We start from the raw sequence: 27,979 nt of genomic DNA, 5'->3' as shown, positions 1-27,979 counted from the left end.
CTCTATAAATAAACTTTGATTTGATTTGATTTGATTTGAATGACCTGCACAATTGTGGATAATTTGAGAATCACAGTTTTTCTGTTTAAATTGAGACCACAATTCTCCCACGATTATGAATAGACAACTTAACAAAATATGTAATTTACTTGAGGTTCTAATAATAAACAAACATCCCACCCCCAAAAGTCACCCATGGGTCATTTCGTGTCAACTCAACCAGAGGTCCCCGGCTCAAATTTTTGATTTTGCTAATATTTTTTTCTGTAGAAAGACCAACATAAATAGTGCTGAAAGCCAAAATATTAAATGTCACAGATGTATATTTACTGAGTAATCCACTATTTTGTAGAGGGGGGTCAAAATGACAATTCTCACCTGAGATTTGGAGCCAAATTAGAGGGGTGTAAAAATGACTTTAGAAAGATGACATGATCTTTGTTTCATTATATGCCAATGGTGACCATTCAAAAATGGCAAAAAGCACCATGTATTTTTTGCCTCAAGTTTACATGCCTGTAACTCATGAAGTATTAAATATATCTTAATATCCTTTTAGATTCTGGTTCTTAAACTTTTCATTTGGTATTTTAATTTAAAAGGCCCTCGATGGTTCAATCCAAGACATATGGAGATATCTTGTTACAGGCATGCAAACTTCGGAAAAGGATTATTCATGGCACTCGGGTAAGTTCTACGCAGTTAAGTTGATAGAAAACATGAGATAAATTTCTAGTTCCCTTTCGAAAGGGAACTCCACTCTGCGCTGACTGCGCTATGGGGAACGTCCTCCGTGACCCGTGCTCGAAATGCCAAAAATCACCACACTCCAATCCTATTGGCCGGCGACAGCCTATCATGTCAAACGGCGCGAACCGTGACGTATAAAGGGAGCGCCTGGGGAAACAGCCGACATCCTCTTGTCTTTTCGCGACTGCTTTTGCTCGTGCCTTTTTCACTCTGCCAAAGTTAGTATGTCTGCTAAATCGTTCAGGAAGTGTACTGATCCTAGTCCCAGGTTTCTGACACCGAAGGACACACACAACTTGTGCGTTTTCTGTCTGGGCGAGGAGCACGCACGGACAGTACTCGAGGGAGCTGCATGTGCTAACTGTGAGCGTTTTGCTATGAGAATGCTCCGTTCTCGTTTGGCCCTCTTCTCGAGGGGAGAGGTGCCATCACCGCTGCCTGGTGGTTCCGGCCCCGCTCGTGCTGAGGCTCAGCGGCGATTGAAATCATGGGGCTCGCAGGTGGAGCTCGCTGAGGAATTTGAGAGGGGTGTCAATCTTTCTAAAGCTGAAGCGGCTGACGAGGACGCACTTCTGGCGGATGACGATGATGTTGTATCCTTAACATCCTCAGACCCAGGAGCGAGTGCTCTATTGGCTCAAGGCCCCGGGGAGCAGGAGATGGCCGAGGTGGAAGAAGCGGGCGAGCCCGCGGCTCCCGCTAGGCCTCCCTGCGCGGCGTTTGAGTTGCTGGAGGTTATGGAACGTGCCTCGAGCAGACTGCAGCTGCCCTGGGAGCGCGTGAGGAGGGAACCCACTCGCAGCAGGTTAGACGACCGTTTTCTCTCGACTCATAACCCGGCAACTCCAGCGAGCCTTCCATTCTTTCCTGATCTTCATGCTGAGATCAAGAAGGCATGGAAGAACCCGTACTCGGCCCGAATCCATCAGCATCAGTATCAGCGAGCTGACTTCGCTGATGTTGAGGGATTGGGCCAGCACGGGTACGTGTCGATGCCTACTGTGGAAGAGACGAACTATCTCGCTACAGGGAGTGCACCGACACTGAAAGCTCCGGCACTGCCATCCAAAACGTTGAAGGTGACGTCACGTTTGAATGGCAGGGCTTATGCCGCTGCAGGTCAGGCTGGTGCGGCGTTGCACACTATGTCAGTGCTCCTGGCGTATCAGGCTGATCTGCTTACGGATTTTGATCAGGGTCAAGGTCTTTCCGCTGAGGCGGTCGCGGAGTTGCGTCGGACCACGGATCTCGCTCTGAGGGCCACCAAACAGCCACCTCGATCGGTCGATCTATGGCGGGCATGGTGGCCACTGAGCGGCATCTGGGGAGAAAGAGAAACATTTCTCCTCGATGCCCCAGTTTCGCCCACTGAACTTTTTGGCACCTCCGTGCAGGCGGTGGTTGAGAAGTTCAGGGAGGCGAGGACGCTCCGCGGCGTATAGATCTTGCATCCCGCTCAGATCCAGCTCTGGGCCCAGACAGCCGGGAGGTCCCGGGCCTTCTCGAGCCGAGGCTCAGAGGCAGGCCCAGAGGGAAAGTGTCGCTGCTCACGCGCCTCCTCCTCCTCGGAGTAAGTCGCAGAGACGGCGAGACGCTAGAAGTAAGAAGCAAGATCTGAGGGAGGTGATTGAGGAGCGGTGCCAGCAGCGCCGGTAATCGATCCCCTCTCTTGCGAGGGCTTTTTCTCATCCTCGCTATTCCTTCGCCTCGGTAGCGTTTTGTGACATCTATATGCTGCAGGCTTTATAGTCGGGCTGATGTAGTGGGCCTATGATGAATATTTTTCTGACGGTCCGCCATCTGGCTTGATAGTGAAAGTGCTTTTGGGCTTTGGAACTTTGAATTTTCCCCTCCGTGTGACGTATCGGGGAGGAATCTGCGTTCTACGAGCCACAGGAGGTAAGCCAGGTCCATTTTTCTTTCTTTATGTAGACCTTGCTTTGCCTGTATAGCTTCCTTTGCATATAGTTGTCATCTGTTCATGTTTTAAGGGGTTATTTGGGCAAATAACTGTATGTTAGGCTGACTGTTACAGGCAGGCCCTTTATGGCCGCTTTGTTGTTTAGCGTTGGTGTAGTTTCTCGGCTGATAATGTGTATAGCTAGAACTAGCTTTCGCTATTGTCAGTTATGTGTTGGCCGTTTTTTCGGCCACCTAACGCTGTCGCTCGCGCTGCTTTCTCCGTGTGTTTGGGAATTTGTAGCCCGAGTGTAGCGTGGTCTACATACAGTCCTTAGCTAGCGGCTAGGCTAGAACTAAGTTAGGTGTATTTTTGTTTACATCCCCCTGTTATGACTATCCCCCTGCGGTTGTATAGTTCCTAGTTCTGGCCTTCTTCTGAGGAAGTTGCTGGCCGTTTTTTGCCCATATTTCCCCTTCATATGTTTATGCAGGCGTGTTATGTGAGCGTGCTTGTGCTGCCACAGGTTACACCTGTTTTCTATGATAGCAGGCTTTATCCGGCCTCTATATATGAATACGGTGTTGTTGTACTCCCCGGTAAGGGTTTGTGTTTCACTGAGTGCATCACCTGTTGGATCGCACACTCAGGGTGAGTGTAGGGAATTTTGTTTACAGACTTCTCCCGGTCGTTTGCACCACAGCATCTGGGGTTCATTGCTGTTTGATTGTTGGCTATTTGCCTTTTAGCCTCTCTGTATGCAGCTTGTTTGGATACAGCGCTGTTGGTCTACGATGCTGGTTACGCTCACGCTGTTTAGCATATTAACATTGCCTGCTGGAATGTGTATACCTAGGCTCAGGTTGTGTAGCTAGTTCCCTTAAAATTATCATTTTAGGTTATACTGACCCTTCCTTGTAGCTAGGGCCCTGTCACGACCACGGGCTGGTGCCACATGGTTCTTTAAGTAGCAGGCCTTTCCAGGCCTTTCCAGGCCTCTCTTATACAGCTTCCTGTTGGCCCAGCTATGCTGGTCGTGTACGGGCATCATTCCATGATGAGTCATACGTTACTCTGTTGTTGCCAGATGTTTATGGAAGTCGTTGGCCCCTGTTGAGGCCTCCTTTCATGTCTTACCTAGCATGTTGGCACAGCTTGTATGGGTTTCTGTATGTCTCATCCCCCTTGGGTGTTGTATAAACGCACTAGCTATCGCCGCGCACTTTTAAGGTTACAGGCCACTTTTAGGCCTTCCTTTGCTAGCATGTCGGAGTTTAGCTTGGTACTCCTCTCGCTGAGAGAAGAAAAAAAATGTTTTTACTGAGTAAATTGTGCATTTATTCTCTTTAGCTCTAGTCGAGCTAAAATATTTTCTGTCTATCTAACAGGTTCTATTTTTGCTCCTAGAACTTTAGTGGCCGCTGGCTGATGTCGTGTGTGATGGGTAGGCCGTAATGGCCTCCTGTGGAGCATGCTGACCTTTTGACAAACAAAAGGAATGGTTTCGCTGGCTGGCCAGGTCTCAGGTTGACTATGACCTCCTGTGTAGTCGGTCTGTTTAGCTTGAACCCTGAGAACACTGCCACGAGCTGATGCCACGTGCCTGCTGGGATTATAGGCCCACGGGGCCTTTCCTTAGCGCATGATGGCGTATGTTGTACTCCTCTTGCTTAAAGAGTAGAAGGTACTTCACCGAGTGCACTGCTCGTTGGTTTGTGTTGGACTGGCTGTCTCATGGGCACTTGCAGCTGTGTTTGGTGTTTGCTCCACCTTGATATGCAATAGGGTGTGGCCCTACAGGCCATCCTGGGCTAACGCCGTCTGAATTCAGTTCTAGTTCTCTGGTGAACTCTGGTTATGTTGTAGGCCCTTTTCCCGGCCTCAATGACTATGTGCCCGCCTTACAGTCTGTCTTTTAGGTTGAGCTTTGTACTTCCCCTTGGGGTTAACTGCGTAATTGTGCTTAGCTCCCTAATCTGGTATGGTTGTACACTTCTATGAAGTCTCCCGTTAGACCGGCCCCCAGGCTGGTTTGTGCTCCCCTTGTACAGTGGTTGTACTCCCCTCATACGAGGGTCCAGAGCGTTTAGCTGAGTTCCACTCTCCAGGATGCCCATCTCTGCGTGTGGGTTTGAGTTGCTTACTGCCTTTTCGCAGTCGCTCTTTCCTGCTCTCCTCTCTGGAGTTTGCGCTTGGAGGTTCTGTATATCAGACAAGGTTGGCTAGGCCAGATTTAGCTTCGCTGGATCTGGCTTGGCCTCCTTGGTGGCAGCGGGATGGATTTTTCCCCCCCGAGTGACTGGCCGAGGTTCCTTTGGTTCCTTGGCCACATTCCCTTAAAGGGAACACCCCCTCTCGGGCTGTTGGTTCCAGATGCTCGAGCAGCCTTGGTAGGCTTTTTTTCGGAAGGCCTCTTTTAGGCTCAGCTTGGGCTGTTGGCCGTAGGGAATGCTGTCACTGACAGCCTTGGAGTTCTGCCCCCGGTTTCTCCCTGGAACTGCCGGATGTGTGTCCAGACATTTGGACTGGCATTCTCCTCTAGCATGGCGGCGTGGGTATATCATTCCCCATAGCGCAGTCAGCGCAGAGTGGAGTTCCCTTTCGAAAGGTAACGTCTCAGGTTACGTATGTAACCATGGTTCCCTGAGAACAGGGAACGAGACTCTGTGCTTTCATGCCATGCTGCGGGATGCCTGCTACAGTCGCTCAAAGACAAGAAGATGTCGGCTGTTTCCCCAGGCGCTCCCTTTATACGTCACGGTTTGCGCCGTTTGACGTGATAGGCTGTCGCCGGCAAATAGGATTGGAGTGTGGTGATTTTTGGCATTTCAAGCACGGGTCACGGAGGACAGAGGAGTCTCGTTCCCTGTTCTCAGGGAACCATGGTTACATACGTAACCTGAGACATTATTTGTTCTTCAGATATTCCTCTTAAAAAAAAAAAAAAAAAAGTATCAGATGTATGCAAAGTGACCCACATTTGGTTTTTGACCACTGAAAATGTATACATCCTCAAATATACATTTGAACAATAAACAGCAATTTAGTATTAAGTTGTGAACCCCTTTGTTAACAAAGGTGCTTTATAGTGAGAAACTAATGGTTCTTTCAGCTCGCTAAATGACTCTTTTCATAGTTCCATTCCTCTGTTATGCTATAATAAAACTTTTGTGCACATTCATCACCCAAATTCTGGTCTGCTTATAAACCAATGTCAATGTAACGATTATGATCACAGATACATGCTAAGAAAAAGTTATTTTAGATAGATTATCAACACTGAGTGTTCGCTAGACAAACAGATTAATTGATTATAATATTAATTCAGCTACATGAAGTTAAAGGTCCACTGTGTAATATTTAGGAGGATCTATTGAAGGAAATGCAATATAATACACATAACTATGTTTTCAGTGGTGTATAAAGACCATTACATAATGAACCATCATGTTTTTATTATCTTAGAATGAGCCATTTTTATCTACATACACCGCGGGTCCCCTTACATGTTAAGTCGCCCAAACTGCTCTACAGAGTGTTTCATAATTAGATATCTTTGCAACAAACACATAAGAGCAAAGCATTATTTCTGGCATCTGTAACCCGAATATCATTGCATGTCCTTTGCTTTGTACGCTCTTAGCCCGGATTTTATATTTACTTAAAAATATAATTACAATATACTTAAAATATTTTAGTTTGGTTGCATTACTTATAAAATATAAGTATATTCTACTAATTTGTAAGTGTATTTGAATGTATTAATAAATATAAGTTAAATACACTTAAAGGAACACTCCACTTTTTTTGAAAATAGGCTCATTTTCCAACTCCCCTAGAGTTAAACAGTTGAGTTTTACCGTTTTCGAATCCATTCAGCCGATCTCCGGTTCTGGCGGTACCACTTTTAGCATAGCTTAGCATAGTTCATTGAATCTGATTAGACCGTTAGCATCGCGCTTAAAAATGACCAAAGAGTTTTGATATTTTTCCTATTTTAAACTTGACTCTTCTGTAGTTAAATCGTGTACTAAGACCGACAGAAAATGAAAAGTTGCGATTTTCTAGGCTGATTTGGCTAGGAACTATACTCTCATTCTGGCGTAATAATCAAGGAACTTTGCTGCCGTTCCATGGCTGCAGCAGTGCAATGATATTACGCAGCGCCCTTGAGCCCCTGCTTGCACAGGGAACGTGCCTTGCAACCATGGAGACGTATGTGAGAGACGCTGCGTAATATCATTGTACTGCTGCAGCCATGATACGGCAGCAAAGTTCCTTGATTATTACGCCTGAATGAGAGTATAGTATTATTAAGTTAACATTACTTAATTTTTTTAGGGCAACCAGTTTCCTCAAATTTTTAAAGTAAAATCAACTTATCCGTGCTAACAGTGTATACAGCTACGTTTGAAAGAAAGAGAGAAAACTCTTTACATGTGCTCACACTCGTAACCACTGTACATCTGAACACAAACAATGATCAAATGCACATTGTCGGATCTTCTTCTGTCTGTTCTCCAAAACGTACATGCTTTGTAGTGGTGTTATCATGGCATAATAATCTGTTTGGATTTAAAATGTAGGATATTGGCTGTATGAATTGAAATCAAATGTAAATGATACCTGTGGAATTGTTCACAGACAGCATAGGCAGCTCAACTAATAAAGATCTTCATCGCTGGCAAACAACAGGATACATTTGCAGATTTGCTTTTAGTTGACTGTAAGCCCACTGCCACTTTATCCAATTCTCCGAGTGAGAAACCGCTTGAGATGATTCAGTGTGCAGGAAACTGAAAATATCATTCAAACTGATTCGCAAACCAATTTAGACAGTTTTGCCAAATTGTTTGATCAAGTCAAGTCAACAGAATCGACTCAGGGTGATTAATTTGTGAATAGGACATTGTTCATGAAAAAAAAGAGACAGCGCGCTTGGAATAAACTATGCATTTCTTAACATGTAAAGTATTGCATTAAAGTAAAGTAACGAGAGGAACGCTGCCCTGTGTAGCGAAGTAAAAGTACAGCTTTTTCATCAGAAATGTACTCAAGTCCAAGTAAAAGTACCCACATTTAAATCTACTCTTAAAAGCACATTTTTAAAAAACAAAACAAAAACAACAACAACAACAACAACAAAAAACATAAATGTAACAAAGTAAATGTAGCAAAGTAAATGTACTTCTTTACTACCCTCCTCCGATTGTCAATACGTTGAATACGCACACAAATAATAAAGCAGCCTCTACCATACAGCTCACAAGTGCCAAAATTAGGTCTTTTTCGGAGCTTATTAATGGTCAAATACAAACAAAAATAATGTCACAATGTCCATCTTGGTGAGTATTAATGTAAACACAGTCGTAAACAGTTCAGGAAGAAAACGTATTAACAGTGTAACAGTATTTGGAATCTCTGCATGTGTCAGGTCTTAAAGGGACAGTAGCCGAATAAACGTGCCGATCTCTATGTTGTTAATGTTAATCAAACAACAAAAGAAAGAGAAAATCACTTACGGCTCTTGACTGATTAACTTGTGTAACTTTAATGGATTAATCTGTATTTAATTTTTTGAAATGGAGATTATCCAATGTTATTTTCAATTAGATTTTATTCTATTGTATTTATTTGTGCTATTGGTAGTAATTTGTTTATTTGTTATTTTATTACCGTTTACTAGTGTTTTTTTAAATTCAATTTACCATTTGAAATCAAGCTTCCTTGTGCTGTAAGCTATTGCAACAATTACCCCATTGTAAAAACAAATACACTGAGTTTTCAAATATTTATGTGAGATAACTAATGGTAACTGATCAACATTTATATATGAATAAAAGCTTTAAAGCTGTCATCATATAAAGTGATCTCTTCAGAAGAAATGAATGATTGCCTAGACTTTCAATGAATGGACAAAAAATAAATAATATAAAAAATATCTATATGACAGTATACGCAGCGTTTTCCCCCCAGGGTATCGAATGGTATTGAATATCAATATTGTTCAAGGTATACTGAAATTAAAAATACCAGTATCATGACAACACAACTGGAGAATACCAATATGGCAGCGTTTTATGACATCATGAGTAATCCAGTCATTTATATAGATCAGTGGTCCAAACGCACATACACACTGTTGGTGTGTGAAATCAGAAAGCCTAATGGTTGCCTTGACAACTTGGTTTTACGTTGAAATTTTTATTTTGGTCTAAAGCTTTTTTTTTCTTTTTCTTTTTCTTTTTTTCCTTCAGATAACAACCACCGATGGTTATAATTTAATTAATGACCAGCCAATAAATATCAGAATGCATCTCATCTGTAATATAATGAATCTGTACTATTAATAACACAGGCATTTGTAAATAATCACCACCTGACCTCAGTGGTTCCTTTGAAGCCTGTTGTTGCAGCTGCAGAGATTTCTCTGTTTTAGGTTTTCTTCCTCTGCGCTTTAGTAATGGAATCAGTCCACCTAAATAAGAACAAAGACACCAAATCCATATTTATAGATGTGTTGCTTCACTAAAAAAAAAAAAAAAAAAAAAATCTACAAAGTTTGAAAGGGCCATTTTCACCTGCTGATAGTACATCTAGACCAGGAGCACATGAAGAGGGGCTTGAGTTTTCTGTATCAGAGTCCTGTTCAGCTTCAATCTGTGACAACCAAATCAAATATTTCAATTCTAATGGTTAATGTAATGGTCAATGTAACGGCCATGTGACAAAACCATCAACAAAGTACAGAATTATTACCTTTCTTTTTCTTCCTCTTTTAGCTTTGGCAGAGACATATGTGGTATCTTTCTGTGATGAGTTCTGGGGACCACAAAAAAATATATAAAATATCTGCATTGTCACTCCAGTGATATTATAGTTAAGTTGTTTAACCAAAAGAGAGCCAGCTGCTTAACTGTACACTCAGTATTTATTTATTAATGTTGCACTGACTGAAATATTGAATGTTTATTTCTAAAGGATTACCAATACAATTTCAATTCTATATGGCAAACTATGTCTAACTGTTAAGCTTAAAAAGCTATAGATTTATTTCTTTAAAATGGTTAGTTCACCACAAAAATAAAAATTCTGTCATTAATTACTCAACCTCATGTTGTTCCACACCCGTAAGACTTTCGTTCATCTTCGGAACACAAATGAAAATCTGTTTGATGGCAGAATGCTATCAGATTTCCTTCCATTGACTGCCTTTGTAACTACCACTTTGACGCTTCAAAAACTTAGAGATCGGAAAACAAATCCATATGAATTGAACGGTTTAGTCCAAATTTTCTGAAGAGAATCAATTACAACTTAACTTGAATAACGCACAAGAACAAACCTCTTCCGAAAGCTCAAATGTGCTGCATAACCGATGAGATTTTGATGTATATGGATTCGTTTTCTGATCTCTTTATAAACTTTTTGAAGCGTCAAAGTGGTAGTTGCAAAGGCAGTCAATGGAGGAACAGACATCTCTCATATTTCATCAAAAAAATATCTTCATTTGTGTTCATAGACGAACAAAAGCCTTAGGAGTTTTGAACATGATGGTGAGTAATTAATGACAGAATATTCATTTTGGGGTGAACTAACCCTTTAGATCATTCCTTTATACATGAATTAAGAAGTTGATCACTTTTTTTTTTTTTTAATCGTTCCTATGTAAATTAATTAAGAAATTGTTGATCACTTTTTTTTAAATTGTTCTTCGAAGTCTATTAGTTAAAATGTGAGCATATTGTATTATTTGAAAAACGAAGAAACGAATAAGAAGGTTAAAAGGTAGCCACAATTTAACTACAAGGAATTAGCCTAATAAAAATTGAGTATATATGTTTTTTCCCTGTGCGCGAGTCACCGTAAATTGGCCTAAACATTTTCAACACAGGCCTTCATAAAGTCTGGGGACAGTTAAACTTATTATTGCAGTTTTGCAAACTGTGTTTGTATTCCTTGTGTGATGGGATGGAAAATAAGATGATGCAGTGTCAGTAAAGACATTAATATGAACACACTTCGTCCATTTACCAATTAAAAAAAAAAAAAAAAAAAAAAAAAGTTAGTGAAAATTTAAGTTAAGTTATAAATAATCATTATTTTATGTTGTGTTAGTTTTTTTCCCATAAAACAAACTGTTATTAGCCTAGAATTGCTGTTTTCCACAAAATGCAGCGTGATCATTGATCAGGATTTGAACGCACCTCGTTGCTTGCACTATAATAATAATAATAATAATAATAAGGGATGTCCAGATCCGATCATGTGATCGGAAATCAGGCCCGATCACGTGGTTTCAGACTCGATCGGAATCGGACGTTACCTCCCGATCAGGACTCGGATATATATGTATTAGGGGTGCAACGGTTCTCGGTATAAAAAAAAAAAAAAAAAATAAAAAATAAAAATAAATCGAACCGTACCGTTATGGTTTGTTAAAATAGCAACGTGGAAAACAGACAGACAGAGTTCAAATAATGTACGTTTTAGTCGATGGATGTGCAAAACGTTACAACAAAGATAATCAAAAAGCGCGGACAAAACAGTCACTCTTTGTAAACTGTTAACTGCGAGTGCCATCTGCTCTCATGTGCAGTCATTTACGCCATCATCTCCCAGGTGTTTATACAGGTGAGACCTGAACAGCACACGTTGCTATCTGTGTTTAAACTAACTAATTTAAGCCTTGTTGATTTAAACCTTCGAGAACAAGACGCGAAAGAAGTGTGTGAGAAGATTTGTGCGTGCTCATCTGAAGCGCGCACACGCTTATTCCAGTCGGCGCGCAAATACTGAGTTCTCTTTCAAGTCTTGCGCTTCGGCGGACAAATTCATACAAAAATTATTTTAAAATGCCCGTCCTAGCGAGTATCCTAGCAAACATAGTCGGTTATGTCTTAAGTGAATGTATATTAGTCGAGAAAGACAATAGTATAGGTTTGTAGTACTGGATTGTGCATGTCTTAAAGGGGGAAAACTATTCCTGCTGCCTGTTTTTAATGTTAAATAAAACAACAAATAAAGAAATCACTTACTGCTCTTGACTGAATAGTTTTTGTAACTTCAATAATGATTAATCTTTATTTATTTTATACAGTAAAGATAATATGCAGTGATATTTTATATTTGATTACTTTATCCATTTTCTGTTCGTGAAAATGACTGTTAGATACCTGAAAAACCTGAAAAGCACTGTTCCTGGATCTGTTTTTTCGCTCTTCTTTATTCTTTTTCATGTATTATAGAAGTATCGGATCGGGACTTGGTATCGGTAGATACTCAAAATCAAATGACTCTGACTCTGACTCAAGGGCAAAAAAACGTGATCGGGACATCCCTAATAATAATAATAATAATAATAATAAAAACACACATGCCACAAGACCATCATATCTCACAGTTAGTGTCAGAAATGTCACCTCAAAAAAACTGCAATGCAATTATTTTTTGATTATTTTTACTATTGCGAAGTGAGAAGAATGAAGAGCTCTTCTCTCTCGCATACATGGGCACTCTGGGTACTGCTGGAAAAGGGAATATCTGGGCATCTGGATATCACAGATAGTCTATTTGTAGTCGAGTGGTAGAGCGTTGGTCAATAATGCTGATACAGGGTCAAATCCTGAACAAATACAGGCTTTTCTTCTTTTTGGATTAATGCAGAGAGATTTGTGTCTCCATGCTGTTCTAAAACACATTGATTTATGTTACACCATGATGTTTTTTTTTTTAACCCTCTGGAGCCTGAGGCTGATTTGGGGCTTAGAGAAGTTTTGACATGCCCTGACATTTGTGCTTTTTTCAGTTCATAAATATATTAATGACAAAAGTGCCATTACACTGTATTCAGCACAAACTAGGCTACCATAATATGCGAGGAACATGTATGTACATGTTTGTATTTTTGAAGGAATAATGTTTATGCGTGGTAAAAAACTAAAAACTTAAGGCAAAAAAAGTATATTAAATCTGTGTTCATAAGACTTCTGGGTATTGGAGGTTGTAGACTAGAGTTTTTGCTTCAAAATTATGTAAAAACTATAATGCCTACTTGTTCATAAAAATATATATTTATTTAGTTTTTGTAAGACACTTTTTGTCAAAAAACAGTATGCGTGGAGGCGTGAATCATCATGAATAATGGGTCATTTAAACCTGAGAAGACAAAAGAATCACATAATAATGACCTGAAATGACTTACATATTAACACTAGAACCGCCACAGGGTCAATTTTACCCGTGGCTGTTTTTCAAATGTACATAACAGGTTTTCAATACATTCAAGTCTCACAGTCATTGACTTTTACTAAAATTGTGTAATTTACAATCCCTTGGTGTTAAAAATTGTTTAGATAAAACCAGATCATAAAACGGGGCATTTATACCTATAAGCGCCGCGCGGGTCAAATTTACCCACTATACAATGCCTGTATTTTCGCGTCCCCTGTGTTTAAACTTTGTATATTGCTAGGCAACGCCTTTCACTTACTGAATTAGTGGTCATCGGTTTCATAAATAAAGTCACAATGAGTAAAAGCTGGCGATTTGTGGGTGCAGAAGAGGCAGAAGCTCTAAATGCCGTGAGTGATGGAGTCTGATGGTGGTGAGATCAGTGACGCTTCCTGGGTCGGCTCAGAATCTGACGGCTCATCTGACAGCGATCCTGAGCCTCCGAAAAAATTAGACTGACTTTTTTTCAGGACAGGATTGTTAGTTACAGAGAGTGAGCATCAATAAACTTTGGATCTAAATAATTAAGGTGAAGCTGCGTGCTTGAATTTGTCATTGCATCATACATCCGATGCAGTGTGGTGAATTATTATTGTTCATTATTTTCTATAGGCTATTTTAGTCATTTAAATTTATGGTTTATCTTAATATATGATTATGATTAATTATAATATTACACCACCAAAATATGTATTTACTTCCTTCTAATTCTCATCGTCAGTGCAGACTTGTTTAGCTTGACCGTTATGAAAAGTGATTAGTGTAGCCTGCATAAAAAAAAAGCCTTGAACATAAAACAGGACAAAAATATAGTTGACAAGACAATCATTTAATGACTCTAGACACTTCTTTGTGAACACAGCGACATAATACAGTGAAATAATATGTTCTTTAGCCATATAAAAACAGGTGTAATGTGCGTGGGTAAAATTGACCCGCATGGCGGTTTTAGGTATACAGCGACCTCCGGCGGTTCTAGTGTTAATGAGGCCTTTCAGTTAGGTAGGCTGTGAAAAAACCCTCTGTAATCATGTCTCATTTCAATTTAAAATAATGGTATTCTGTTATATTCTTTAAAATATAATTTCTGTGATGCAAAGTGTCTGGACAATTATGTAACCTCTATGGCATGTCATATAGGCTTTTAGCTTAAAAGCATGCACATTTGGAGAAATATTGATGGATTCTTATATGTTTATGTCAATATTCTATACTGAGGAGTAATATTTATTCAATATTTATTATCATCACTATGAGTGCTGGATACTGTGTTTTCAATTCATACTTGCAGCCGGAGGGCGCTCTGTACACCTTTAGTCCACAAATTATTCTAAAGAAGAAGAGGACATTTCAGGAATGGTGTTTTCAATTCATACTTGCAGCCGGAGGGTGCTCTCTGTACACCTTTAGGCCACAAATTCATATAAAGAAGAAAAGGAACCAGGAACTAACGTCATGTATTTTAAGTCTGTTTTGCTGCAATGTGAAAAAAAAATCCTGCAAAACGCGCTGGCGCGTTTTCAGACCTCAGGGAGTTAAAGCAACAAACTTTATACAACAGTGTTACTGAATTTACATTTTCTAATTGGAATATCAACAAACAGCAGTTGTTTAACTCTGAGGTCTGAAAACGCGCCGGCGCGTTTTGCAGGATTTTTTTTCACATTGCAGCAAAACAGACTTAAAATACTCCGTCATTTCTTGTCATAGAGACATAAGTAATATACCAATTGAAACTATAGAATGTCTTCTTTTATTTGTGTACACTCAGAGTAAAAACAAGTTTGTGCTTTTTGTAAAATAAAGAAAACTAACATGATGCGTGATCTCTCCTCTCCCTCTGAACGAAGTCCAATCTGATAGTTCTCAGAAAATGAACTGTAATTTATGAATACTAATGACAAAAAAAATGACACTTACGTCTAAAGAAACGTTGAAATGTCAGGTTTTAAATCATGCAAGTCAAACAAAATCAAATCGAAAACAAACATTCTGTGTTTAAGTAATCTGTATGAAAAGAGAGCCATGTCAGAAGTCTGATTCAGCTCATTATCCACTAATGCGGCCACGCCCACGGAGCCAGCGCTATTCAGACGCAAATTCAGAGGCAAAACATGCATACATCGTCTCAATCGTGTATTTATTGTCTTGAAAAGTGTTTATTTGGATGTTAAAGCCATGGTTAGCGATCTGTAGAAGACATGCCATTAGTTTCTAGTTCCTTTTCTTCTTTATATGAATTCGTGGCCTAAAGGTGTACAGAGAGCGCCCTCTGGCTGCAAGTATGAATTAAAAACACCATTCCTGAAATGTCCTCTTCTTCTTTAGAATAATTTGTGGACTAAATGTGCACAGAGAGCGCCCTCCGGCTGCAAGTATGAATTTAAAACACAGTATCCAGCACAGTGATGAAAATTAATATTACTTTTCTCAGTATAGAAAATTGACATAAATATATAAAAGTCCATCAATATTTCTCCAAATGTGCATGCTTTTAAGCTAAAAGCCTACATGAAATGCCATAGAGGTAACATAATTGTTCAAACACTTTGCATCACAGAAATACATTATATTTTAAAGAATATAATAGAATACCATTATTTTAAATTGTAATAATATTTCACAGTATTGCTGTTTATGATGAGCTGAGACATTATTACAGGGAATAGGGAATAGGGAATACGCTAACAGGTTGCGTACTCATGGAGTGTTTTTTTTCACAGCCTACCTGACTGAAAGGCCTCATTAATATGCAAGTCATTTCAGGTCATTATTATGTGATTCTTTTGTCTTATCAGGTGTAAATGGCCCATTATTCATGCAGATTCAAGCCTCCATGCATACTGTGTTTCCTGACAAAAAGTGTCTTACAAAAACTAAATCAATATATTGTTTTACATGAAGGAGTAGGCAGCATAATTTTTACATAATTCTGAAGCAAAAACTCTAGTCTACAACCTCCAATAACCAGAAGTCTTGTGAACACAGATTTAATATACTTTTTTTGGCCTTATTTCAGTGACTTAAGTTTTTAGTTTTTTCAATAACCACGCATAAACATTATTCAAAAATACAATCATGTACATACATGTACCTCACATATTATTGTAGCCTAGTTTGTGCTGAATACAGTGTAATGACACTTTTGTAACGTCTGGATGGATCCGTTCAGAGTCAATAAACTTTGGAGTTTTCAGAACGCTTTGAACCTGATGAACTTTGTTAATCACTAACTTGTTAATTTGTTGTGCATATTGTGTGCATTTTAATGATAGAATTCTGTCTGTAAACCATAACTTCTTTTATAGGCATTTCTGATGTACCGAGTTTGATCTCTTTGTGAAGCTTCGGACACGAGCTATTCACTGAGATATGTCACACAGCTGACAAATGCATTTTTCTATGTGTTTAATGATACTGTGAAGAACGCACTCCATTTCGAAATCTGATCTGAGAGTCATAAATCATGCAGATTAAGTCGTGAGGCCAAACAAAGGGAAAGCTTTCCCGCCAACTTTGCACCCATGTTATTGGCCACCCCACCTCGAGGAGGTGTGTCGGCTTATCTGTCATAAAAGCAAAGACGCACAATTTCTTGTGTGTTCTCTCCCGATTGTCTCACGAGCATCTCGTGCACGTTTTTCCCGGACATCTCCGGTGACCACGCGCTGCCATCGCGCTCAGCTTCGGGACCGCCATCTTCCAGCGAAACTCACTCTCAAGTCCTCAGTTCGAACCTTCCCGCAGAATGGAGGAAGCCAACGAACTGCACCAGCACTAACCTGAAATTCGACACACAACCAATGCAAGTATACTGCCGTTTCTCAATCTTAGATGATGAAACTGATTTCCTTGCTGGCTTAGGACTGGTTGTGAGTTTGCTACTTGCCTTCTCTCTTTCCTTCTCCACTTCCACTCTTGTACATAGGTGTGTATATTCTTGTATATATATTTAAATGTATAACCTCTGTATTCGTAGTTTGCATATATTAAAACGTTATTCACGCATGATTGTTCTGTTTGTTCTTTCAGCTGAAAACCAAGTCACTTTAACGTTTTTCGATCGCTTTATGCTTTGATGTTATAATAGCAAGTTATTTTCATGGCCAGAGAATAACTCTGTTTATAATATTCTGTGAGGGACTTAGTTTGCTGGACAAACGACCAGTTTCTCTTAATTATTAAACCAGAACTAATCATATATGTAATTGATTATAATTCGTTGTAATTGATTCACAATATATGTTTAATTCCCTGTTGGGTCGATATATGAATCATAATTTATTCATAACCTTATGAATTATTATATTCATATTTCATCCATAAATTGATTAGTAACCGCTACATTCGTTACACTTTTGTCATTTATATGTTTATGAACAACTGAAAAAAGCACAAATGTCAGGGCATGTCAAAACTTCTCCAAGCCCCAAATCAGCCTCAGACTCCAGCGGGTGAAAAAAAAAAAAAAAAAAAAAAAAAAAGGAGTTCGCTATCCAGAAAGAGGTTTTTTTTTTTTTTTTTTTTTTTTTTTTTTTTTAAAAACACTGCTGTGATGATACCAGGATCCCTGTGGAATTTTGAAATTTTGAAGTTGAAAATGTTGTTCAAGGCAACAAAGAATATGAGTATACAGTTTGTACCATTTTGAAAGTCAGTTTTTTAATTTGAAGAAATTGACAAATATATTATGATTATTACTGTACAATAGAATTTAATCATTAAAATAATATTATTATTATTATTATTATTAATAATAAAACGTCTAGGTTACGTATGTAACCCTCGTTCCTTGAAGGAGGGAATGGAGATGTTACGTCAGAGACTGACGAAATGGGGTCTTGCCTGAGAGCCCTATCACCTTCGAGTGTTTACAAAACAAGCCAATGATACGAAGAGCATCTTGGTCTGTGGAATTTGCATGTGCAAGCTCCGCCCCACTCTGTGGGTATAAGAGGAGCAGCGCGAGCAACTCGCATTCAAGTCTTTGCTGAGTAGCCGAGCCAAGTGACCCAGCCGTTCAGCGGAACAGCAATTGTGGCAAGGGGATGTAATGTCTCGTGAGTAGCACGATAGAAGGACCATACACACACAGAATGCACTGGGTAGCATATTCCAGCAGGAATACGCTAACAGGTTGCCTACTCATGGAGGTCTTACAGAAGTCCACTAGCAGAGCAGTGATAAGAACTGAGGTAACCAACCCGTAGGGTGGAATTACACATCAGAGATGGCAAGTGGCTTGCCAGGGGAAAACACATGCTCCCAAGGAGACTTAAAGTGGAATACACACGGGGGGAATCACCTAGTCTAGTCTAACGCAAGGCTGACCGAAGGGGCATGGACACAGGCGTAGACATAGACAGTGCTGGAGGAACCTAGGGTTCTGAACAGTGGAACTCAACTGAGGAAATAGGACTATGTAAGTGCAGTGAGCATGTACTGGACAGAGCAGCGGCAGGGCTGGGTCTGCCTCCTCCAGGAGCAGCGCTTGCAAGTTCACCACCTGATCCCTGAACAGAGTGGTGGGAACTTTGGGCACATATCCGAGCCAGGGTCTCAAGATAATGTGAGTCTCTTCCGGACCCAAATTCTAGGCACGCTTCGTCAGAGAAAGCCTGTAGGTCCCCAACCCTCTTAATAGAAGCCAAAGCAGTCAGGAGCACAGTCTTCAAAGATAGAAACTTTAGCTCAACCGAACGCAAATGTGCCTTGTTGCCATGCCTATCTCGGGACTCGGCCGTGAAGCAAATACTTGAAGCAGTCTCATATGGAGCAACCCCAGCGGAATGACAACCGCTGCGGAAGCCATATGCCCCAGGAGCCTCTGAAAAAGTTTCAGTGGAACCGCTGTCTTGCCGTTGAACTGATTCAGGCAAGTCAGCAGTGACTGCGCGCGCTCGCTCGTAAGCTGCGCGCACATGGCGACCGAGTCGATCTCCATACCGAGAAAAGAGATCCTCTGCACGGGGCAGAGTTTGCTCTTCTCCCAGTTGACCCGAAGGCCCAGACGGGCGAGGTGTCTGAGCACTAGATCCCTGTGCTTGCACAACCACTCGAGAGTAAGCTAGAATCAGCCAATCGTCGAGGTAGTTGAGGACACAGACACCTTGGACCCTGAGGGGAGCAAGAGCTCCCTCCATGACCTTGGTAAAGACGCGAGGAGACAGGGCCAACCCGAATGGGAGAACTTTGTACTATATGCCTGCCGTTCGAAAGCAAACCGAAGAAACTGTCTGTGTCGAGGAAGAATGGATACATGGAAGTACGCGTCCTTCAGGTCGATAGCTGCAAACCAATCTAGTGGACGAACACATTCGAAAATGCGTTTGGGCGTTAACATCTTGAACGGAAGTCTGTGAAGAGCTCGGTTCAAGTCCCGAAGGTCCAGGATTGGCCGTAACTCACCTGTTTTCTTGGGTACTATTAAGTAGGGGCTGTAGAAACCCGACTTTATCTTGGCTGGAGGGACTGGCTCAATCGCACCCTTCTCCAAAAGGGTAGCAATCTCCGTATGCATGACGGGGGCATCCCTGCCAAGCGGCGCAATATCGCGTTCATTATCGAAGGCGATTCATCTGCGATAATGAACGCGATATTGCATGGCTTGTCACTGATCTACGGCTCTGTCTATTAAATGCCGCTCCATTTGAAAGCAGGTGATGGTGTGACAATCGCATGCGATATATTGCCCAGCCCTAGGCAGAGCCAGTGGCAAAAAAGATGGAAAGGTTCTCCCCCGGCCCTCCTGCGGGGGAAGGAGCGGCCCTGCTACAGTGTCCTGTAGAGCAGACATCTCCGACTCCAACTGTAGACATCTCTGATTCCGGGTCGCCCATCTCAGGAATGCCGCTTCTTGGCCTGACACTTGGCAGGTGGAGGGGCAGAGATGGGCTGCGCTGCTTTCGTTGGAGGGCGGCCTTGGCGACGAGCAGACTGAGGCATCTGAGCCGGCGGTGTAGGAGCAGCAGCTGGCCGCCGGGGCAGAATATGGCTGATTGCCTCTGACTGCTTCTGGGCGGCCGAGAATTGCTGGGCAACAACCTCGACCGCATCGCCAAAAAGGCTGGCCTGAGAGACAGGGGAGTTTAGGAGCTGAGAACAGTCCAACTCCCTCACGTCTGCCAGGTTCAGCCAAAGGTGGCGCTCCTGGACCACGCTGTAGATCACGCTGTAACCTTCTTTGCCCGGAGGGCGAGGTCGACAGCTGTGCGTGCCTCTTGTAGGGCCGCCTGGTCAGCACCAGCCTCATGCAGGCCTTTGGGCACCTTGGCTTGGTAAACCTGCAAGGTGGCCATGGCGTGCAGGGTGGAAGCGGCCTGACCCGCAGCTCTGTAAGCCTTTGCCACAAGCATGGAAGAGAACTTACAGGCCTTGGAGGGGAGCTTGGGATCACCGCACCAAGTAGAGGCGCTCTGAGGACACAACTGCATCACAACCGACTGCTCCACAGGGGGTACCCCAGCATACCCTTTAGCCGCCCTGTCATCAAGGGAGGTGAAGGCGGAGGAAGCACCAGAACAGTTTCGGGCAGTTAAAGGTGCCTTCCATGAACTGGTAACCTCCTCATGCACTTCTGGGAAGAAAGGAACCGGTAGGGGGCACTGGCGTTCACCAGCATGTGCAGCCCCCAGGAACCAATCATCCAGCCTTGAGCGTTCAGGACGGGGTGGAGGATTCCACTCCAACCCGATGTTCTCAGCTGCACGGGCAAGCATGGCAGTTAGATCAGGATCTGACTCGGACAAGACTGTCCTCCCAGTGGGAGGCAACGCAGCAGAATCGTCATCTCCCGAGGACTCAAACCCGCCTTGAGATCATCCTCCGGAGCCCAGAATGAGACACTGGGTCCCCCAGAGAAGGAAGCAGCAGGCCCATCCGGCTGAGATGCTTGGGAGGGGGGCGCGGCCCGAGGAGGCCGACTTGTCAGGTTGTTCCACACCGTAACCCTCAGATCACCCTGGCCACCAGCCGAAGTAGCCCGCTCATGAGAAGAGGAACTAGATTGGGGTGTGGCAGAGGGGACTCGATACTGTTTAAGGTAGTGCAGTAGTACTCGAGTCCGGACTTGGACTCGAGTCCGGACTCGAGACGTTTTTCTGTTGTCTCGGACTCGTCTCGGACTTGGTGATATTTGCACTCGGACTTGTCTCGGACTTGGTCATTGGTCTCGCCACAAGTCCTAATTGGTCTCGACCGAGTCCAGTTTTTCAGTCTCACTTCTTACCGATTCCGAGCCGATCTTTGTTACCAGCGGCACAGGCAGTAACGTCAGCTGAGCTGCGCATTCTCGCTCTCTTCTCTCACGGTGAAGTGACACACACTCGCACGGGCGCCTCCTCTCTCTCACTCGTCTCATTCGCTCCGGTTCCTGCAGGTTTCGTGCTCACACCGAAAGCGCGCGCACCACTGATCACGTGAATAAGCCACGCTTAGTCTCAAACAGAGTCACAATTACCAAAATTAGTGGCTTAATGCACTTAAAATATTATATACATACAAAATTATGTCAAAATGCTCGTCTTGGCAATTATTCAGATAAACACAGTCAGTTTTGGATCGTTAAATAGCTAAGAGAACGCAACTCTTAAAGGGACAGCAGTCCAATATTCCTGCTGCTGTCTGACATGTTATTTAAAGAACAAAAGAAAGAAAATCACTTTCTGCTCTTGACTGAATACGTTTTTAACTTTAATGGTAAGAATAAGTCTTTATTTAATATTTACAATAAAAAATACAGAAATTAAGGTAACCAACGTGGATGTGTTATTTTACATTTGATTACTTTAATTTCTGTAGTATTTCTTATCTAAATAAAAACCTACTTAACCTGAAAAACTTAGTTTCATTGCTCTCTATTCTATTGCATTTATTTGCTGTTTGGAATTTTTTTATTTGTTCTTATTTTATTACTGAGTTTTACTTTTTTTATGAAAATAAAACTTTGTGTTGAAGAAAGGTACATTTTTGTTTGTATATGCTGTCAATTATAGTTCTTAGAAAGAAAATCAGAATCGGCAAAAATAGCTATCGGCAGATCACACTAATCGGAAATCGGAATCAGCCAAGAAAATTGAAATCAGCGCATGTCTAGTTCAAACAAAAGCCACAGCAGAACTGCGATTCATATCGATGTTTTGTGAACAAATCTGTGGCTGTGTAAAAACCATGAGAGTCAAAACCATGAGAGTTCAATTACCCTTTCAAAAATACATCCACTTGTGTCGTTACTGAATGAATGAATGAATGAATTGAATGACTTGATGACTCACTCATTAAGACAGTGACTTACCGCCACCTACTGGCAGTTTTACTTCAATTTAAAAGTATCGCACATTATAACATCATTGCTTATTTTTCTTTTGGACATTTTTAATTTAAAACATTGATTTATTTTATAAAGGTATTTATAGAGCTAAAAAAAGCACTGTAATGCACAATCAGTTTAAAGGGGAAAATATTGTCCTTAATGGAAAAGGTGTGATTGCAGAAGTGGAAGAGAAGGGGTTTGCAGAAGAATGTTAAATGCCTCAGGGTGTACGTGACTGTAAAATGTTTGGGAACCACAGTTGTAGAGAATTTAAAAACGTAATAATGCAAAAAATAATAATGCAAAATTATTATTTTAGAATCTAAGATATGCTGTCTCTCACATCACATAAATTATCAATAGTTATGTACGAAGGTCTTGAAGAGGATTCTTTTTTTTCTGTCTCTGTCTTGACTGTCTCATTTGGACTCGGACTTGACTTGGACTCGAACCTTTTGGACTTGGACTTGACTTGGACTCGACAAAGGTGGACTTGACTACAGCCCTAGTTTAAGGTAATCAAGTCTAGATCTAAGCATCTTGATGGTCATATTCCCGCAATGAGAACATGAACCATCCACGAAAGCCGCCTCAGCATGCTGGAAGCCCAAACACGTAAGACAGTGATCACGGCCGTCAAGAGGAGCCATATAGCGACCGCAACCAGAAACGCACGGGCAGTAAGACATCTTTAAAAAGACGCAACCGTTAAACCAGTGTAGCTCTTTTAGGAGGAAAATATCTTTAGTACTGAAGCGGTCAGGGGAAACGGGCAAGGCAGGAACACTGGAACCGCTGAAACGTACCGTCACACCAGTACTGCAGATTCGTTTCTTGAAACACACTCTGGTGAAAAGCAACAATGTGCTTGGCTCCGAAGCGAAAGCTTGAATGCGAGTTGCTCGCGCAGCTCCTCTTATACCCACAGAGTGGAGCGGAGCTTGCACATGCAAATTCTGCAGACCAAGATACTCTTCGTATCATTGGCTCGTTTTGTAAACACTAAAAGTTGATAGAGCTCTCAGGCGAGACCCCATCTCGTCAGTCTCTTACGTAACGTCAAAGTACCGACTGAAAGGGAACAATGTATTTAGGCTAAACATTATTTAAGGAATATAATTTTTTTGTCCATGTTTAATTTAGTAAATATTTGTTGTGCAGCACTTTGCCAAAACATAAAAGGATAAAAAAGTTGTTACATTTTCATTTGATTTCGATAATTTCCGTTGTTAATTTTTAAAAAGTAATATAATCCAGAAGAATTAAGTCAAACCAGAATTTCTGAATTTTAATAAACTTTTATTGATAAAAAGTTGTTAATTTAATCCAGAATCCAGTTATAAAATTTAAATGATTATATGTTTTTGATTATTGAAATATAAATACAAAATAACAAAACATACAAATGCTTTCAAGTTTGTTTTAAATTTGCACTTGTTCAACTAAAAAAAAAAAAAAAAAACCTTTTTTCATTCATTTATTGGTCATTTTAACTGATGATGTAAGAAATAATTGTTGACTGGTCATTGAATTATTAGAAAATAATACACACCCAAGGTGGTAATACAGCCACAATGCGAAACGGTCCGGAGTCAATTATTCCACTTATACCGTGGTTACCACAACCCAAGACACTGTTCAGATGTTGCATTTCAAGACATTTGTCAGGTTTTTGTCCTAAAAACACTCGTGTGTGGGACTAATTTCTTATGCATGTCATCCCAAGCCTCCATTGCTAATTCCAAAATGTCATTTCAGAACTAGTAACAGAGGCTTGAGCCATTGGTAGCAGACTAATACAGTTATTAACAAAGTGTCTACTTTAAAAAACAAAACAAAACAAAAAAACACATTCTGGTTGAGAATAATCTGTATGTGATCTATCTTGTCCCCTTTTCACGGCTGCAAGCAATCTCTTTTGCACATGAAACATACCACCACAGTGCCTCTATACCTCAACCAGCCTTTAAGAGAACATACTTCATCTTTCAGATGTCCCTGATCAGAAACCTCCACGTCCCCACCATCATCCTTCTCCTCCTCCTCTTCCTCCTCCTCCACCTCACTGTTAGCCACCTGCATGATGTCAAACACACAGGACCCCAACATGCAGGAGATTAACATGCCAGTTTTCATCATTGAGAGCTCAGTCCACATGTGAGGTACTTGCAGGATCAGAGACACAATTTTTTTTTAAGAAATGGACAGACACATACTTGAGATGACTTTCTCCTTTTCTCATCATCTCCCTCTTGATTGCTGCTCAGTTCCTTAACAGAACTTGCTCCAGCATTCATTATCTGTACAAAGGTTTTGGGATAAACATTAACCATTTTTCAATACAATAAAGATTCTTGTGCACAAATATGGAGCAAAAAAAGTATCAAAACTACTAACAAATTGCACTGCAATCCACAAATGCATCCAAAAGATCCGCATAATGCAATCCACAAATGCACTTGAGATCCACACACACACAAAGCAATGCACAAATGCAGACAGCAATTCACATGCACTACATTCACAAATGCATTCACAGAATGCACTTATATAACAGTTATTTGTTCACAATTTATTCCATAATTATTGTATAGCTTAAATTTCACACACAAAAATGTTGAGTTGTTTGCATCTGTATTCTGCTTTAATGTCTGTGAATGCTCTTTTGAATTTGTGAAGTTTAGACTTGAGCCTTTATTCACAAATATAAACAAGCTCATGTCCAATATATGTGGACTATGGATGGTTAGACTCACCGATTTGCATCGGTGCATTGGCATAAAAGTTAACGATGTGATGCATCGATTTAAAAAAATGTGTGCATCGAATACAAGTTGGCATTTGTATCACAATGCATCGTTTCTAACATATTTGCGTCAGTAAAAAATTATTGTGACGAGCAGGGCGGGCGAGAGCCATGAGGGAACGGCACGGAACGGTGGGAGTAGAGCACAGTCTCGGGAGTACCCCCCGGCCTGCGAGGGGCGATGGGCAGGGCGGGTGAGAGCCGCGAGGGAACGGTGCGAGGCCGGTGACGCAAGTGATAATGAGCATCACCTGCGAGGCGCGCCGGCAATTTGTATTGGTCTTTATTTCCAAATATTGAATGGTTTCCTTTGCAGTTTTGTACTGGTTCAGATGGTTCCATTAAACATTTGTATTGGTCTTTATTTGCAAATATTTAACGGTTTCCATTGCAGTTTTGTATTGGTTCTAATGGTTCCATTATAAATTGTATTGGTCTTTATTTGCACATATTTAATTATTTCCATTGCAGTTTTTGTATTGGTTCTAATGGTTCCATTACAAATTTGTATTGATCTTTATTTGCAAATATTTAATGGTTTCCATTAAAGTTTTTGTATAGGTTCTGAGTTGAATGTTTGGTAACTGGTAGCTGTTAATTAGGCCATTGATTAAATAATTTAAATTATTACTACAATTATACACTAGTTTTGTCCTTGTTGCTTAAAAAAACCTCAAGAACATAATTTTAATTGATATAAACTGCACACCAACATTTCAATAGCTAACTGCTCAGGTTGTGTTTTGCAAAGAATGAAGAACATGCACCTGAAATCAGAATTATACATAGAATTTACAACAGCTTTTTTACTCAACCCAGCTGGAAATAAAAATCTGACACAAAATATTAACATGACATTTGTATTACTTAATGTATTATAGAAATACAAGAACTATGAACTGTGTTTGTGGCTTCACTGTGTCCACTATGTCTGGCTTAGACCTGCAAAAAAAAAGGGAGAATTCATTAGGATAATGTATCCATACATTATACATTTATATGGTAGTCTCAAAGAAGTTGCAAGAACTTAGTTGTTGACAAAACTTCATTTCATCCAACATCTTTGGGTATACTTTGAGCAGATTCAAGATCTTGACAGCGGTAAACTTTGTCCATTATTTATGTCGGTTTCATAGCATGACAGTCATCTGTTATTTAACCCTCAGGGGTCTGAGGATTTTTGGAGAAGTTGACATGCCCTGACATTTGTGCTTTTTTCAGTTGTTCATAAAAAATATTAATGGAAAGAGTGTCATTACACTGTATTCAGCACAAACTAGGCTACCATAATATGTGAGGAACATGTATGTTCATGTTTGTGTTTTTGAAGGAATAACGTTTATGCATGGTTATTGAAAAAAACAAAAAACTTAGGTCACTGAAATAAGGCCAAAAATATATATTAAATCTTTGTTCACAAGACTTCTGGGTATTTGAGGTTGTAGACTAGAGTTTTTGCTTCAAAATGAGGTAAAAATTATCCTTCCTACTCCTTCATATAAAACAATAGAGAGATTTAAATTTTCTAAAACATCTTTGGTCAAGAAACACTGTATGCGTGGAGGCATGAATCCTCATGTATAATGGATGATTCTCACCTGAGAAGACAAAAGAATTGCATAAAGAGCTCTAATGAGCTGCATAAATAATGAGCTCTTTCAGTCAGGTAGGCTGTGAAAAAACCCTCTGTTGATCATGTCTCAAATCTCATAATGTAAATCAAACATACAGAAAAAAATAGCAATACTGTGAAATATTACAATTTAAAATAATGGTATTCTATTATATTCTTTAAAATATAATGTATTTCTGTGATGCAAAGTGTCTGAACAATTATGTTACCTCTATGGCATTTCATATAGGCTTTTAGCTTGAAATGCATGCACATTTGGAGAAATACTGATGGATTCTCATATGTTTGTCAATTTTCTATACAGAAGAGTAATATTTATTCAGGATTTATTGTCATTACTATGAGTGCTGGATACTGTGTTTTGAATTCATACTCGCAGCCGGAGGGCGCTCTGTACACATTTAGTCCACAAATGCCTGAGCACTAAAGAAGAATAGGCAATCCAGGAAATAACCAAACTAACAGAGGCCAGAGATCGCTAACTATGGCTATTCAAAAATTTTTTCAAGACGATAAATACATGATTGAGACGATTTATGCATGCATTGACTCAGAATTTGCGTCTGAATAGTGCTGGCTTCGTGGGCGTGGCCGCATTAGCGGATAATGAGCTGAATCACAGACTTTTGACATGGCTCTCTTTTCATACAGATTACATAAACACAGAATATTTGTTTTCGATTTGACTTACACAATTTAAAAACTGACATTTCAATGTTTCTTTAGACATAAGTCTAATTTTTTTGTCATTAGTATTCACTAAGTTTTACAGTTTTACAGTTGCTGCTCGATTGCTCCTGTCTGCCTCGCTGCTGGTGTTTGCGTCTCAGTATAGCCTTGTTTTCTCTTACTTTTATTGAATCTCATACTTTTATTCATTGTTGCTTGTATTACTATTATTGCTTACCACATTAATCTGACGTTGCTAGCTTGTAATCTTTGAATCTAAATCGCTGTTACAGCACGTTTGCATCTCGCTTGTTAACTTATCAGTCTCACATGCTCCTTTTTAAACGCGTTCATCAAACAACTGGTGTTTGCGTCTCCGTATAGCTTAGTTTTCTCTTTTATTGATTTTTGATTATATTATTATTGCCTACCACATTAATCTGACGTCGCTAGCTTGTAATCTTTGAATCTAAATCGCTGTAACGCGGTTGGATCTCGCTGGTTAACTTGTTATCAGTCTCGCGCGCTCCTTTTTTAATGCCTTCATCAAACAGCTGTGGTAACTCGGATAGGATCAGTCTACAAACACGGTGAGTCATGTCATCCTCTCCCTCAGTCATCTTTTGCACAGTCTGTAACATGTTTAGTGTAGCTCTCTCTGTCAGCGACGAGGGATTT

General features: G+C 40.6%; 1 protein-coding gene across 5 annotated transcripts in view; it reads right to left on the bottom strand.

Annotated features, from left to right (window-relative positions):
* Window positions 1–27,979, bottom strand: part of psip1a (PC4 and SFRS1 interacting protein 1a) — a 246,632-nt gene that overhangs the window by 87,993 nt on the left and 130,660 nt on the right. For all 5 annotated transcript variants that reach the window (XM_067404355.1, XM_067404356.1, XM_067404353.1 and 2 more), the window contains 5 exons: window positions 24,410–24,493; window positions 24,174–24,269; window positions 9,410–9,472; window positions 9,232–9,310; window positions 9,035–9,128 (listed from right to left, as the gene is read on the bottom strand). In XM_067404355.1, coding sequence (XP_067260456.1) covers window positions 9,035–9,128; window positions 9,232–9,310; window positions 9,410–9,472; window positions 24,174–24,269; window positions 24,410–24,493 — 416 coding nt within the window. The remainder of the gene's footprint in view (window positions 1–9,034; window positions 9,129–9,231; window positions 9,311–9,409; window positions 9,473–24,173; window positions 24,270–24,409; window positions 24,494–27,979) is intronic.

The sequence above is a fragment of the Chanodichthys erythropterus genome, chromosome 12, assembly GCF_024489055.1.
Source record: "Chanodichthys erythropterus isolate Z2021 chromosome 12, ASM2448905v1, whole genome shotgun sequence".
In the NCBI taxonomy this organism is placed as follows: Eukaryota; Metazoa; Chordata; class Actinopteri; order Cypriniformes; family Xenocyprididae; genus Chanodichthys; species Chanodichthys erythropterus.
This window is presented reverse-complemented; position numbering and strand designations above follow the sequence as displayed.